Source organism: Muntiacus reevesi, chromosome 5, assembly GCF_963930625.1.
Source record: "Muntiacus reevesi chromosome 5, mMunRee1.1, whole genome shotgun sequence".
NCBI lineage: Eukaryota > Metazoa > Chordata > Mammalia > Artiodactyla > Cervidae > Muntiacus > Muntiacus reevesi.
This window is the reverse complement of record NC_089253.1, coordinates 41,493,337-41,504,628: the sequence shown is the minus strand read 5'-3', so window position 1 is coordinate 41,504,628 and position 11,292 is coordinate 41,493,337. Positions and strand designations below refer to the sequence as shown.

The 11,292-nt window shown below is 58.9% G+C and overlaps 1 protein-coding gene across 3 annotated transcripts; it reads right to left on the bottom strand.

Moving 5' to 3' along the window:
* Positions 1 to 8: 8 nt before the first annotated feature.
* On the bottom strand, positions 9 to 11,212 carry SCYL1 (SCY1 like pseudokinase 1). 3 transcript variants are annotated; one of them, XM_065937722.1, is made up of 18 exons: positions 11,018 to 11,212; positions 10,543 to 10,683; positions 10,210 to 10,332; positions 9,905 to 10,131; positions 9,376 to 9,466; positions 9,137 to 9,292; positions 5,999 to 6,157; positions 5,008 to 5,115; positions 3,834 to 3,947; positions 3,249 to 3,404; positions 2,490 to 2,678; positions 2,294 to 2,369; positions 1,858 to 2,022; positions 1,575 to 1,717; positions 838 to 906; positions 536 to 748; positions 394 to 448; positions 9 to 268 (listed from the first exon to the last, which is right to left on the bottom strand). In XM_065937722.1, exons 1-18 carry the CDS (start codon positions 11,126 to 11,128, stop codon positions 144 to 146), a joined length of 2,421 nt encoding a protein of 806 aa, XP_065793794.1. In that variant the 5' UTR covers positions 11,129 to 11,212; the 3' UTR covers positions 9 to 143. The 3 variants fall into 3 exon arrangements, with proteins under 3 accessions (XP_065793794.1, XP_065793793.1, XP_065793796.1); XM_065937721.1 differs by having other exon boundaries at positions 838 to 909; positions 11,018 to 11,211; XM_065937724.1 differs by lacking the exon at positions 11,018 to 11,212 and having other exon boundaries at positions 838 to 909; positions 10,205 to 10,332; positions 10,543 to 10,679.
* Between the last annotated feature and the right edge of the window lie 80 nt (positions 11,213 to 11,292).

Here is an 11,292-nt window from a genome sequence, read left to right as displayed (position 1 = left end):
ACAACAGGTGTGAAATAGAATTTATTGTGGCTCTGATTATGTACATGTGAGATGTGCCTGGCCAGGCTGACCGGGCTCGCATGGTTTGTACAATAAATACATCTGTGGGGCCTCCGAGGCTGGGAAGGGCCCACACTCGCGGTTCAGTCCAGCTTCCGGGTTCCCAGCTTCATGGGGCCCTTGGCTGCCTTTTTCTCAGCGCGTTTTGCCTCCATCTCCCGCCTCCGCTCCTCGCGTTTCTTCCGGGCTAGCTCCGCCTTCGCCTGTCCTGGGAACAAGAAGGGGAGGGCTGAAGGTGTCAGGACAACCTGGGTCTCAGTTTCCCTTCCCATGCCTGCCCTGGTGGAGGGTAGGCCCAGGCCATCAGCCGGCTGGCTGGGGAGAAACACTTACGGCTCTCAGTCTCCAGGCCTTCCCAGTTGTCATCACCCCATGAGTCTCGCCTTGACTGAAAAGGGAGGTGTGGGCTGCAGTGGAGGCCTAATCAGCTGAGGACCCCAGGTCTGCACCCTCCCACTGGACAGGCACCAAGTACCTGCGCCCCAGCCTCCCGATGCGCTGACAGGGCAGCAAAAGGGTCGCCTTTGTCACTAGGCTCCGGTCCACCCCAGTTATACTCGCTGGCCAGCCGTGTGCCCTCAGGGGGTGGCTCTGGGGGGCTTGGCTCCTGCCAGTCTTGCTCCCACGAGCCCTCGGCTTCCCAGCTGCTCCAGTCTGACTCCTGGGATCTGTGGCCAGGGTTGCTGGCCTGCAGAAGAGGAGACAGTGCTAGAGAAGGGGAGGGAGGAGCGGGGGCCAGCCCGCCCCCCATACACACCCTCTGTCCCACCAGCTCACCTGCCCAGGCTGGCTAGCTTGGTTCCCAGTCCTCCAGTCATCGCGCTGAGCCAACACAGATTCGGCCTCCTGCTGCAGGGTGGGGAGGAAAGCACGACCATAGATACCCCTCTTGCTCCACCCGAAAGGCCAAGGAAGCCCCCCAGTCTCTGCCCAGCTATGGGCTCCACCCTTTCTTCTTTTGTCTTCCATCTCATTTTCTCCTCGGCCCTGTGTCCCATCAATAAACTGAACACGCTGAACCGGGCCTGTTGTCACTCCTCTGTGAGGTGGGGAATGAGATCCTGAGTTCCACACTCCTGCCTGTGGCCTCAGGGGCAGAGACTGCTGGTGACTGGAGCTCTGCCTGCATTCCCTTTAGGACAGCCCCACTCTGGCCTCAGCCCATCCTGAGGCCACCCTCAGGGAGGACAGGTTGGTTGTAGGCCTGGGGGTAACCTCTCTCTGCTAATCACAGGGCAAGGTGGGCCCCAGAACAGCCATAGGAGGGATGAGGAGGGGAGCGAGGAAGAGAAGTGGGCAGACCCAAGCACCACCACCTTGGCCTCTCATTTCTAGAGCCGAGATGGGGCTCAGCTGTCGGCTCTGACCCACAATGGCTGCTCCAAGACTCCGCTTAGGATACTTGCAGATGAGGACAGATCTGACTCCAGCCAAGCCCACCTGAGCTCCCTGAATGGCAGTCTGTGACCTTGAAGCTGGGTTCCCCTGAGGGAGTTCTCCTCAGACCCACTCACCTCCAGGCTGCCCCAGTCTTCATCATCCCATCTGTCCGCAGCACTGCTGTCCTCTTCGGTGTCCTTGCTCTCCTCTTGTGTCTCCCATTGGCCTGAGGTCGTAGGCACGGCAGGGACAGGGGTGGGAGCCGGGGCAGGAAGTCCTGGGGAGCAGAGGCTCGCTGAGTTCCCGCCCACTGAGCCCCAGGAAGGTCTCAGCCCAGGGCAGAGGTTGCTGGGGCTGGGAGCATCCCCATCAGCATCCGGGGGGGAACTCCAAGCCCTCTCAGTCCAGGACTCTCACCCTCAGGCGCAGGTCTCTGGGGGACATTGGTCTCAGCCGGGGCAGCTGTGGGATGTGCCCGGATCAGCTTAGAGGTGAGCGAGGAAACCCCCGTCACGGCCCAGCCTGCCCAGCTGGCTGCGGCTCCTCCCATCCCGGGGCTGGAGGCTGCGTGGACATCCTTCTCTGGGCAGGGACAGGAAAGACAGGTACAGACACCTCAGGCCTCCATGGGGAGGTGACAGGAAGGCACTAACTGAAACAGAGCAACCTAGAGTGGGTGCCCTCCTTCCCCAGGCCTGCACTCTCCCAACTGTGAAATGGGAGGTGGGAAGAGTGCGCTACAGTCTGTCCCCTGGGGCTCTTCAGACACTCCAGTGAGGCAGACAGGGGCCACAACAGGCCACAGTCAAGAAAGTGGCAAGAGGAACAGGGAACATGAGCGTGGGCCACTCACCCACTTCGGCCAGCTGTGTGGGGTCCTCTGACACAGACTCCAGTTTAGACAGGAAGCTTCGAATGGCCTTGAAGGCCTGTGGGGCAGCAAGGGGCAGAGCTGGGGCCTCTGAGGTTCCTGTGAGCCTGCCAGGCCAGCTGGGGCCCAGGTACCCCCAGAGACCCAGCCCCGGGGCCCAGCCCCAGCGACGCCTCACCTGGTCTCGCACGGATTTCTCAGGATCCACGGTGAGGCCACAGAGCACAGGCAGGATCTTGTGGGCGCAGTCGTTCATTGAGTAGAGGTTGTGGGTGGCGGCGAAGCCCAAAACGCCCGCGACCCGGGACGGTGCAAACGGGTCCTTTGTGGCCCGGCTAAAGGCGGAGGTGAGGACCCTGTGTCTGGTCTGGGGCAGGAAGAGGGCTCCTGAGTATAGGGTCCATCCTGGGGCCCAGAACTGCCACAATAGAGGCCAACCACAGGGCCTCCAGAGCCTAACAAGTGTGAGATAAACACTAACAACAACCCTGGATCTTGGCTTGTCCTTCCAGATCACCGGCCCATGGCTCAGTGACAGGGGCCAGAGCAGAAGCTGCCCCCGCGCTGGGCCACGCCTCCCTTCCTGCCTGCCCTGCTGACCCATTCAATCATTCCTGCTAAGTGCCTGGAGGTTGCAGTGTCTGCATTCACAGACCCTGGCTGAAGGGAGGGGATGTGAGCCCAAGGGATGCAAGCCCAAGGGGGTAAGCAGACCTAGGATCTGTTCCAGGAGCCACCTATCGGCTGTGTGACCTGGCACAACTCACTCTGTCCCTCAGACATGGGGACTGGAACACCCAGGGCCTGGGTCTCTGTGTGTGTGTGTGTGTGTGTGTGTGTGTGTGTGTGTGTGTCAGCCCCCACACCAGGGGACCTGGTCCTGGGGGATGTGGCTGTGACGCTGACAGAACTTCTGCCACGTGTGCGGGGCACTCACACTGGCACTGAGGTAGGAGCCGATCTTGCCCAGGCACACGGTAGTGTTGCAGCGGATGGGGCCCTGCTCATCCTTGGCCTGCAGCCGCGCAAAGTGCTTCATCAACTCCACGTTGAGGTTGGTCTCATTCAGCTTTGGGGCCAGGAGCAGCATGGACTGCAGGGCGGGAGACAGCAAAAGTGTGGGCCGGAGCGGGCAGGGTGCCACACATGGGGACGGCCTTCTGGGAGGGCACCAGTGACCCTGGGTGCTGAGGAGACCCACCAGAGCCCTCCCCAACCTGGTCCTGGGCCTTACCCCGAAGGCTTCGGAAGGGGAACCCCTGTCTGCACTCCTGTCTCCGTGAATGTCTGCTGAACTCAAGACTGTGTCTGTTGAACTCAGGACTATTGGCCATGCCCACCCTCATCCCCCCACCGCCTGCAGTGCTATACCCACAGCCAGGACCCACATGCAGAACAGTGCCTGCCCCTCCCATACCCTGCTTGACCCACAGACCAAAACCAAGGCCTCCGTGTCCTCTGATGAGCCCCCTCTGAGCCTTAGAAAACCAGGGGTGGCCTCTCTGGGCATGTCCACACCCACCTTGACCGTCTGCTCCCGGATGGCAGGGTTGGTGTCCAGGAAACCGTGCACAACGTGGGGAAAGATCTGGGTGTTGACTGTTGGCTCATCAAGGTACTGGATGAACTGCTCCATCTGCGGCCCAGTTGGGGCATGAGAACACGGTGAGGCCTTCCACCCCTCACCAGAGCCAGGGGACCACCCTTGGCATGGTTTCTCTACCCAGCAGGCACTGGCTGGCCAGGGAGTCTCCTGAACCCCCCACTGTGCCTCTGGTCTCAGGTCCAAATGGAATGGAGAGGGTGCTGGGGGTGAGGGAGAGGGCTGAGAAGAGCCAGCGACTGGGTGCCGGAGAGCCGGGCCTCTGGTCCTTCTCATCAGGTGGAATGGTCATACACCATCTTGGAGCCTCCCGACCTTTTCTATAAAAAGGGTATAACCGCTGCCTAGAGGAGTGCTGGGAGGAGGCTGGTGTGTCTGGAGTTGGAGAAGGATTGATGATACCTGGATACCTAGTGCACCAGTGGCCCCCCATCTCCAATCCCATCAACCCTGCTTGATGCTCCCAACTGCCCAGGGGTTGGCAAGAGAGACACTATCCCCCCTCAAGAGGAAATCAACCCTGAATATTCATTGGAAGGACTGATCCTGAAGCTCCAATACTTTGACCACCTAATGTGAAGCGCCGACTCACTGGAAAAGACCCTGATGCTGGGAAAGATTGAGGGCAAGAGGAAAAGTGGGTGGCAGAGAATGAGATGGTTGGATGGCATCACTGACTCAATGGACACGAGTTTGAACAAACTCTGTGAGATAGTGAAGAACAGGGAAATCTGGCATGCCACAGTCCACAGGGTCGCAGAGCTGGATGTGACTTAGTTACTAAACAACAGAACAATAGGCTCAACCCGGGAGACTGGGCGACATGGAGAGAAGCATTTGAGCCATGCAGCCTGGGTGGGGGGTGTTCCCTAAGCTTCCAATGAGCCCGGTAAGTATCTTGACTTCCTGAGAGCATAGCCTCTGCTCCCTCACCTGTGTGTATGTTTCGAGGAGGGGTTTCTAGGGTCCCCATGCAGCCAAAGCAAGGGCTCGAGTTATCTGCCTGGGGCTGGAGGTGAGGCAGGGACCTCCCCTGCAGCCAGGTGAGGTCTGGGTGGAGCAGAAGCGGGCAGGCTCTCCCCACAGCCCCTACCTGCTGCAGGAGGCGAATGCGCATGGCCCGGTCGGTTGAGGAGAACATTTTGACCACGACAGGGATGATCTTCTGCTGATACTCCTCGGCGTTGAGGAACTTACCCACCTGAGAAGGAGCAGGAAGAGGGGCTCAGCCACGTCCACACGAGTGGGATGACGTCCCTGGGCTCAGTGAACTTCCTCGGGCTCCCTGCTGATTTCTCGAAGTGGGAACAGGGTGATGGTGGTGGGATGAGGCGGGCATTTCCTCAGCAGCCCCTCTGCCTAGACTCCATGTCAAGTTAGCCCTACCCTTACCCTTTCTGGGTCAGGCCTCTCTTAGGAGGCTCACAAAAGCTCTGGGCCTTTCCCTGTAATCAGGCACTAGATCCCATGTGCACACAGGATTCTGCCCATAACTTCTGGGGGTTCCCAGCTACACAGGATGTACTTGCTGTCTTCCCCACCTCCCCTCACGCCAAGTTCCTTCGGGGAAGGGGTTCTCCCACTGAGCAGGGAATGGCAGGTGCCCAGGTACTGGCGGGCTGGGATCTGAGGAGGGAGAGAGGATCCAGCCCCAAGAAGCCAAGACGGCTGAGTGCTGAGTGGTCAGGAGGGAGGAAGGAAAGCGAGGCGGTGAGCAGCTGACCCCTGGGCCCTGGGAACCAGAGTGCCCGGGTCAGACCAGGGAGGCTGTCCCGAGGAAATGGAGGAAGGGCTGTAGGTTCTGAAGCAAAGGGTCTATGGAAAAAGAATTTTGGAGGCACAGATTTTCCCCTCACCAAGGACAGGAAGTCTCTATGTCTCCCTGACAGCTGGTCACGTGGCCATGGCCTGCTGAACCGCCGATGTCAGAGATCCTCAAGTGGGCTTGGGTCCCCCTGACCAGACTCCCCTCACAGGACGCTGGCAAGGCTGGCCCGCCCCAGCCACGGCCCTCTCTTCTGCCTTTCAGACCACCCAGCCAGTCTCCGGGCCCCACAGGTCCTGAGGCTCCAGGCCCCGCTCACCTTGAATAGGGGTGTGAGGACTACGGCCCCCGCGTTGCCAAACTCAAAGGCAGTCAGCAGCTGGGGCAGCACCTTATGCCGGCAGAAATCCTCGGGGAACGAGTCCAGGCTTTTGCTCAGCTCTTGGAAGAACTTTTGCTTCTCAGCTGGCTCTTTGATCTAGGGGAGAATGGGCAGGAGGCAGGGAACAAGAAAACATCCTGGTCACGGTCCCTCCAGCCAAGGGCCAGGACACAGGGTTACCTCCAACCCGAAGGAAAACAAGCCTGCAGAGCCAGACTGCCTGGGTTCAAAGCCCAACTCTCCCATTTATTAGCCATGTGACTTTAGGTGGCTTTAAGTGGTAAAGAATGTTCCTGCCAATGCAGGAGATGTGGGTTCGATCCCTGGGTTGGGAAGGTCCCCTGGAGAAAGAAATGGAAACCTGCTCCAGTATTCCTGCCTGGAAAATTCCATGGACAGAGGAGCCTGGCGGTCTACAGTCCATCAGACATGACTGAGTGACTAACAGTTTCACTTTCACTAGAGAGTGTACGACTGAGCAACTAAACAACAACATAACCTTAGGCAAGTTCCCCAAGCTGTAAAATGGAGTAATAACTGTACTGCCTCACAACTGTTCTGAGGATTCAACCAGAAAATGCACACAAAAGCTGCTAGCACAGCGCCTGCCATGCTGGAGGCGCCCAGCCAGTCAGTGGCACTGCCACCTGACCTGCTGCTATGAAAGCAGCCACTAGGGGGATCAAGCCCTTTATTAGTATTGCCTTAGCTCCTCAGGACCACAGAAGATACCACTAACCCATGAGTACCATTAAACATATGGCACAAGAAAACAGGGAATAAGGGCTTACTCTGCCACCTGGCCCTGTTGGGTTGGGCTCACCGGCAGCTCTGCGGTAGAGACGTGGCAGGCTGTCGGAAGGCAGGGATGAGGTGCATCTACCCCCAGATCTGGTCCTCTCACTGAGCCGACACAGGCCATGCTGTCAGCTCAATGGTATCCCTCCATCCTTCTAACCTGCCCGAGGCTGTGCCATCCACAACTCACATTTCCTGAGCACAGACCACATGGCCAGGCAGGATTATATTCTAAAACCATTACACAGATGAAATAATCCAAGGAAGCGGAGGCACAGAAGGGGCAAGGAGCTTGTCCAAAGTCACACAAGTAAGTTGCAATCAAGGAAGGGTGTGAGGACTTCTCTGGTGGTCCGGTGGTTAAGAATCCACCTTACAACGCAGGGGATGCGGGTTCGATCCCTGGTTAGGGAACTGAAATCCCACATGCTGTGGAGCAACTGAGCTCACGTACAACTAGAGAGTCCGTGCTCTTCAACGGAAGATCCTGCATGATGCAATGAAGATCCTGTATATCACAACAAGACTGGACACAGCCAAATAAAAGATAAATAAATAAATACAAAGGAAGGGTGTGGCCCAGCGGGTGGCACTTCTGCTGCGTTGCGCCCTGGGATGAAGTGCTGTCATTCCCCCATTTACAGAGGAGGAGGCTTGAGGCTCAAGGGCACCAGGCAAGAGAGGCCGGGTGTGCATTACAACCCCGTCCGGTGTGCTTCCAAAGTTCCTGTGCTCTTGGTTGTATCCTCATGGCCACAGCCACTGCCTGGCCCAGAAGTGACCTCTAACCCGGGTTGGGGAGGACCTGGTTGGGCTGGAGCAGCTCAGTCTGGCGTGAGAGGCAGGCTTGGTGCTCTGACACAGGGTTTGGGGAGCATAGTTCCAAAGAAAGGCCAAGCCACATCCAAGGTTGCCCCCTGACAGAGTCACAGCTGGCGTCCTCCACCGCTCTGCTCTCTGATGGGAAGGGGGGGCGCCTCTGAGCACGGTCCTCCCACATTCTCCTCGGGACCCTCCAGAAACAGCCTGTTTCCTATGGGGCGCACATTGAGGAGAAGGGTGGCCTGGCAGAGCCAGCCGTGTGGGAACGCCATGTAATGGAGCTCCTGCTGCCCCACACTGCCCAGGGGGCGGCAAGGCTCAACTTCTCCAGCACCTTTTCCTTCAGCGCAGGTTCCCATCCTCTGACGGCCCCCCCAACCCCATCTGAGTCAAGACTCCACAGACCAAGGAGGGTCATGGAAGCCCTGTCACACCTCCCATTCCAGACTATCACCACCTCTCTATGCCCCACACAAGGCCAGGTCAGGGGGCAGAGCCTCCCTTCTGCATTCCCTACAACAACCCTGTGGGTCAGCAGACACCGCCATTATCCTCACCACACAGATACGGAAACTGAGGTTCAGGGAGGTTAAGCTGAGGGTTCCCTCCTCACAAAGAGGTTCCCTCTGCCTGGAACTTTCTTCCCCAGTTAGCATCCCCATGACTCCCACCTTCACACCCTCAGGTCACAGCTCAACGTCACCCTTGAGAGAACCCTTCCCTAGGCATCACCCTCACTCTTTCCCTTCCCGGCACTTGTCTGCATTCAGGAAGCACATTTCCTCATTTACATGTTTTCTGTCCCTTTTCCCCAGGGAAAGTCCCCCAGGGTGGAAACCTGGATCATTCACCCCATGCTAGAGCCTTGAGGGCAGGGGCCTGGGTCTGACTCTTCCTCTCCAACCTACAGTCAACATCAGGGCCAGGGCCGGAATGTCTGTGTGTAGTTAACAGAGTGCCAGGAGTACTCACAAAACACCCACTATGTGCCAGACCCTGAACTGTGCACTTCAGACTCACTGACTCCTCATCCTCCTCCTCTGAAGTAGGTACTATTCGTAAGACTGAACTTCAGCCGAGGAAAGTCACACATAAATAATAACTAGAGGGACTTTCCTGATGGTCCAGTGGCTAAGACTCTGAGCTCCGAATGCAGGGGGCCAGAGTTTGATCCCTGGTCAGGGAGCTAGTTCCCACATGGTACAACTAAAGATCTGGCATGCCACAATGAAGAGGGAAGATCCTGCAAGATACAACTGAGACCCGGCCCAGCCAAATAAATAGGTAAGTATTTTAAGTAAGCAATTGTTGGAGGCAGGGTATGAACCCAAAGAGCCTAGCTCCATCATCTGTGCTTGTCTCCAAGGGTCTAATTATCAGGGAGCCTGTAAAGTGGGGAGGTATACAGAGGTGAGGAATGTAGGGCCAGAGCCCAGGGTGGGGCAAGGGGCTCACCTGAATCTCTTCCAGGAAGAGGTTGGTCTCCACGAAGCGGTTGTTCATGAAGCCACCGGGCGCCCGGCAGTTCTGCAGGAAGCGGGCTGGGTTGGGACGCACCTTGGGGTTGGCTCCGACCAGTTCGCAGTAATGGGGCACCAGTGATTTGGGGATCTGCGGGAGAAGTGTCAGGGTCAGGGCAGTGGCTGATTGGCTGGGGGAGAGGAGCTGGGGTGCAGGTGGGGTCGGACACTCACCTTCCCAGGGTTTCGCAGGGCTGCCGCTCGAGGTAGGGGCCCATTGAAGACTTCCCAGATGAGGCAGCCCAAACGCCACATGTCAGCTGACCTGAGACAGTGACCAGAGCTGCTCAAGGCTCTGCCACCTGCCAGCATAGGCCTCCAACCTATCCTGGGCACCAGGCACTCACTGCATGGCAAACCCTGGGCTGTGTTCCTTAGCTGATCATCCCATCAGCCTCAAGAAGCAGGTTTCATTAGCCCCATTTGACAGATCAGGAAACTGAGGCTCAGAGAAGCAAGGACATCCATCCCAGGTGACATAACATTCAAATTCAGAACCATCTAACCCCAAAGCCTGTGTTTATCCTGCCCTTCCTCCCTGAGGATCCTGGGAGCCAGGAGTGGGCTCCACCCTGAGGACCCTGGTTCCCTCCCCAGCCAAGCAGCAGGGAATGGAGGGAGTGCCAGCTAGTCCAGGGGTCCTGAGGCTACAGGAGGCTTCCAGAATAGGGCAGGATGGGGCGTACTCCCCCTAGGAACCCACCATTTCTCTCTGACCGCTCTGCCACTACCATCAGCCAACTCCGGGGGATCATACTGCTCAAGCTCAGGGATCCCCTTGCGGGGAGGTCCCCCACCATTGCCCTGGGCTGAATACATGTAGTCCAGGCCCCCAAGCTTCCATTCGCCAGCGCGGTCCACGAACACAGCGGCCATGCAGACATTGTTGTGGATGAGGCTGCAGTCGTTGACCAGGAAACTGAGGGCTTTCTAGGGGCAGAAGGATCCATCACAGCCCAGGAGCTGCAGTCCCCCCCTGCTCTCATCCCCACTGCCCCCCCACCTCACCACAATCTGGTGTAGCCCCCAGGAGAGCTCCAGCTCCTTCAGGCCACCGGCCTCCGCTCGCGCCTTGAGGTATACTCCCAGCGGGGTCACAGCCTCTGTCACTACGTGGAGGCATTTGTCTGTCTGAAGAAGGGAACACGGGGTATCAGGGATGGATGGGGGGTGAGGAAGAAGCGATGAGAGACATGATAGAGACAGGGGCAGAGAAGGGGAAGTCAAATCTGGGGGGTGAGGCGCTGGCGCAGAAGGGCTGGAAATCCACAGGAAGACAGAAGACAGGACTGGGAGAAAGTGAGGGACAGAGGTGGGGTAGACTGAGCAGCTGGTAGGTACCTCCAGCCCATCGATGTAGGCAAGGATATTGGGGTGCCGGAGAGTTTTGAGGCGCTTGAAGGCAGCTTTGGCCACCTGGGTCTGCTCTTCGGCACCGGGCTTCACATCATACACGAAGATGGACACCGGGCTCCCTGTGGCCTGGGGGAGGGCAGAGGGGCCTCACGTTGCTGACCACTCCACCTCCGAGATAGTCCCCGGAGTTGGTTCTGTGCCGGAAGAGAAGGGCCGCTGGCCGGGTCTCTCCCCAAGTCAGCCCTTGAAGACTGAACCCGGCCCACGTAACCCGGGATGGGTCCGCCTGTGGTCCCTCGGTCCTTCCGCCCGCCACGTCGACACTGCCCGTCCCCCTCCCTCGGCCCGTAGTCTTAGAGGCTCCACAGCCACGTCAGGCGGGCGCGACGCGGCGGAGCCGGCGGCGCTGGCTAGGCGAGACCGAGGTCGGCCGCGGCCTGCAGAGCGGGGCCGCTCTCACCTTCTTGCGGCCGCGGTGCAGGGTCCAGGGTCCCGGCGGGCTGCCCTCGGGGGGTTCCGGGCTGAGCTCGAACGGGAAATCCCGGACCGGGTCCCGGGCAAAAAACCACATCGTCCCCGCCGCCGCGGCGGCCTCGGGCGCCTCAGCTCCGGGTCCTCCGGCAGCCCGAGCCGGGGCGGGGCGGGGCGAGGGCGGGGCATAACCGGATGGGGCGGGACTTTTGGTCGGTGGGCGTGGTCGGTGGGTGGAGTAGGAGTCGGAGGGTGGCCGGCAGC

Excerpts from the sequence above, each read along its gene's own strand:
- SCYL1 (XM_065937721.1), bottom strand. The coding sequence starts at position 11,128 with ATGTGGTTTTTTGCCCGGGACCCGGTCCGGGATTTCCCGTTCGAGCTC. Across the intron at positions 6,158-9,136 it reads TCTTCCTGGAAGAGATTCAG|ATCAAAGAGCCAGCTGAGAA; the intron begins GTGAGCCCCTTG and ends ATTCTCCCCTAG. Across the intron at positions 3,405-3,833 it reads TCCGGGAGCAGACGGTCAAG|TCCATGCTGCTCCTGGCCCC; the intron begins GTGGGTGTGGAC and ends CCCGCCCTGCAG.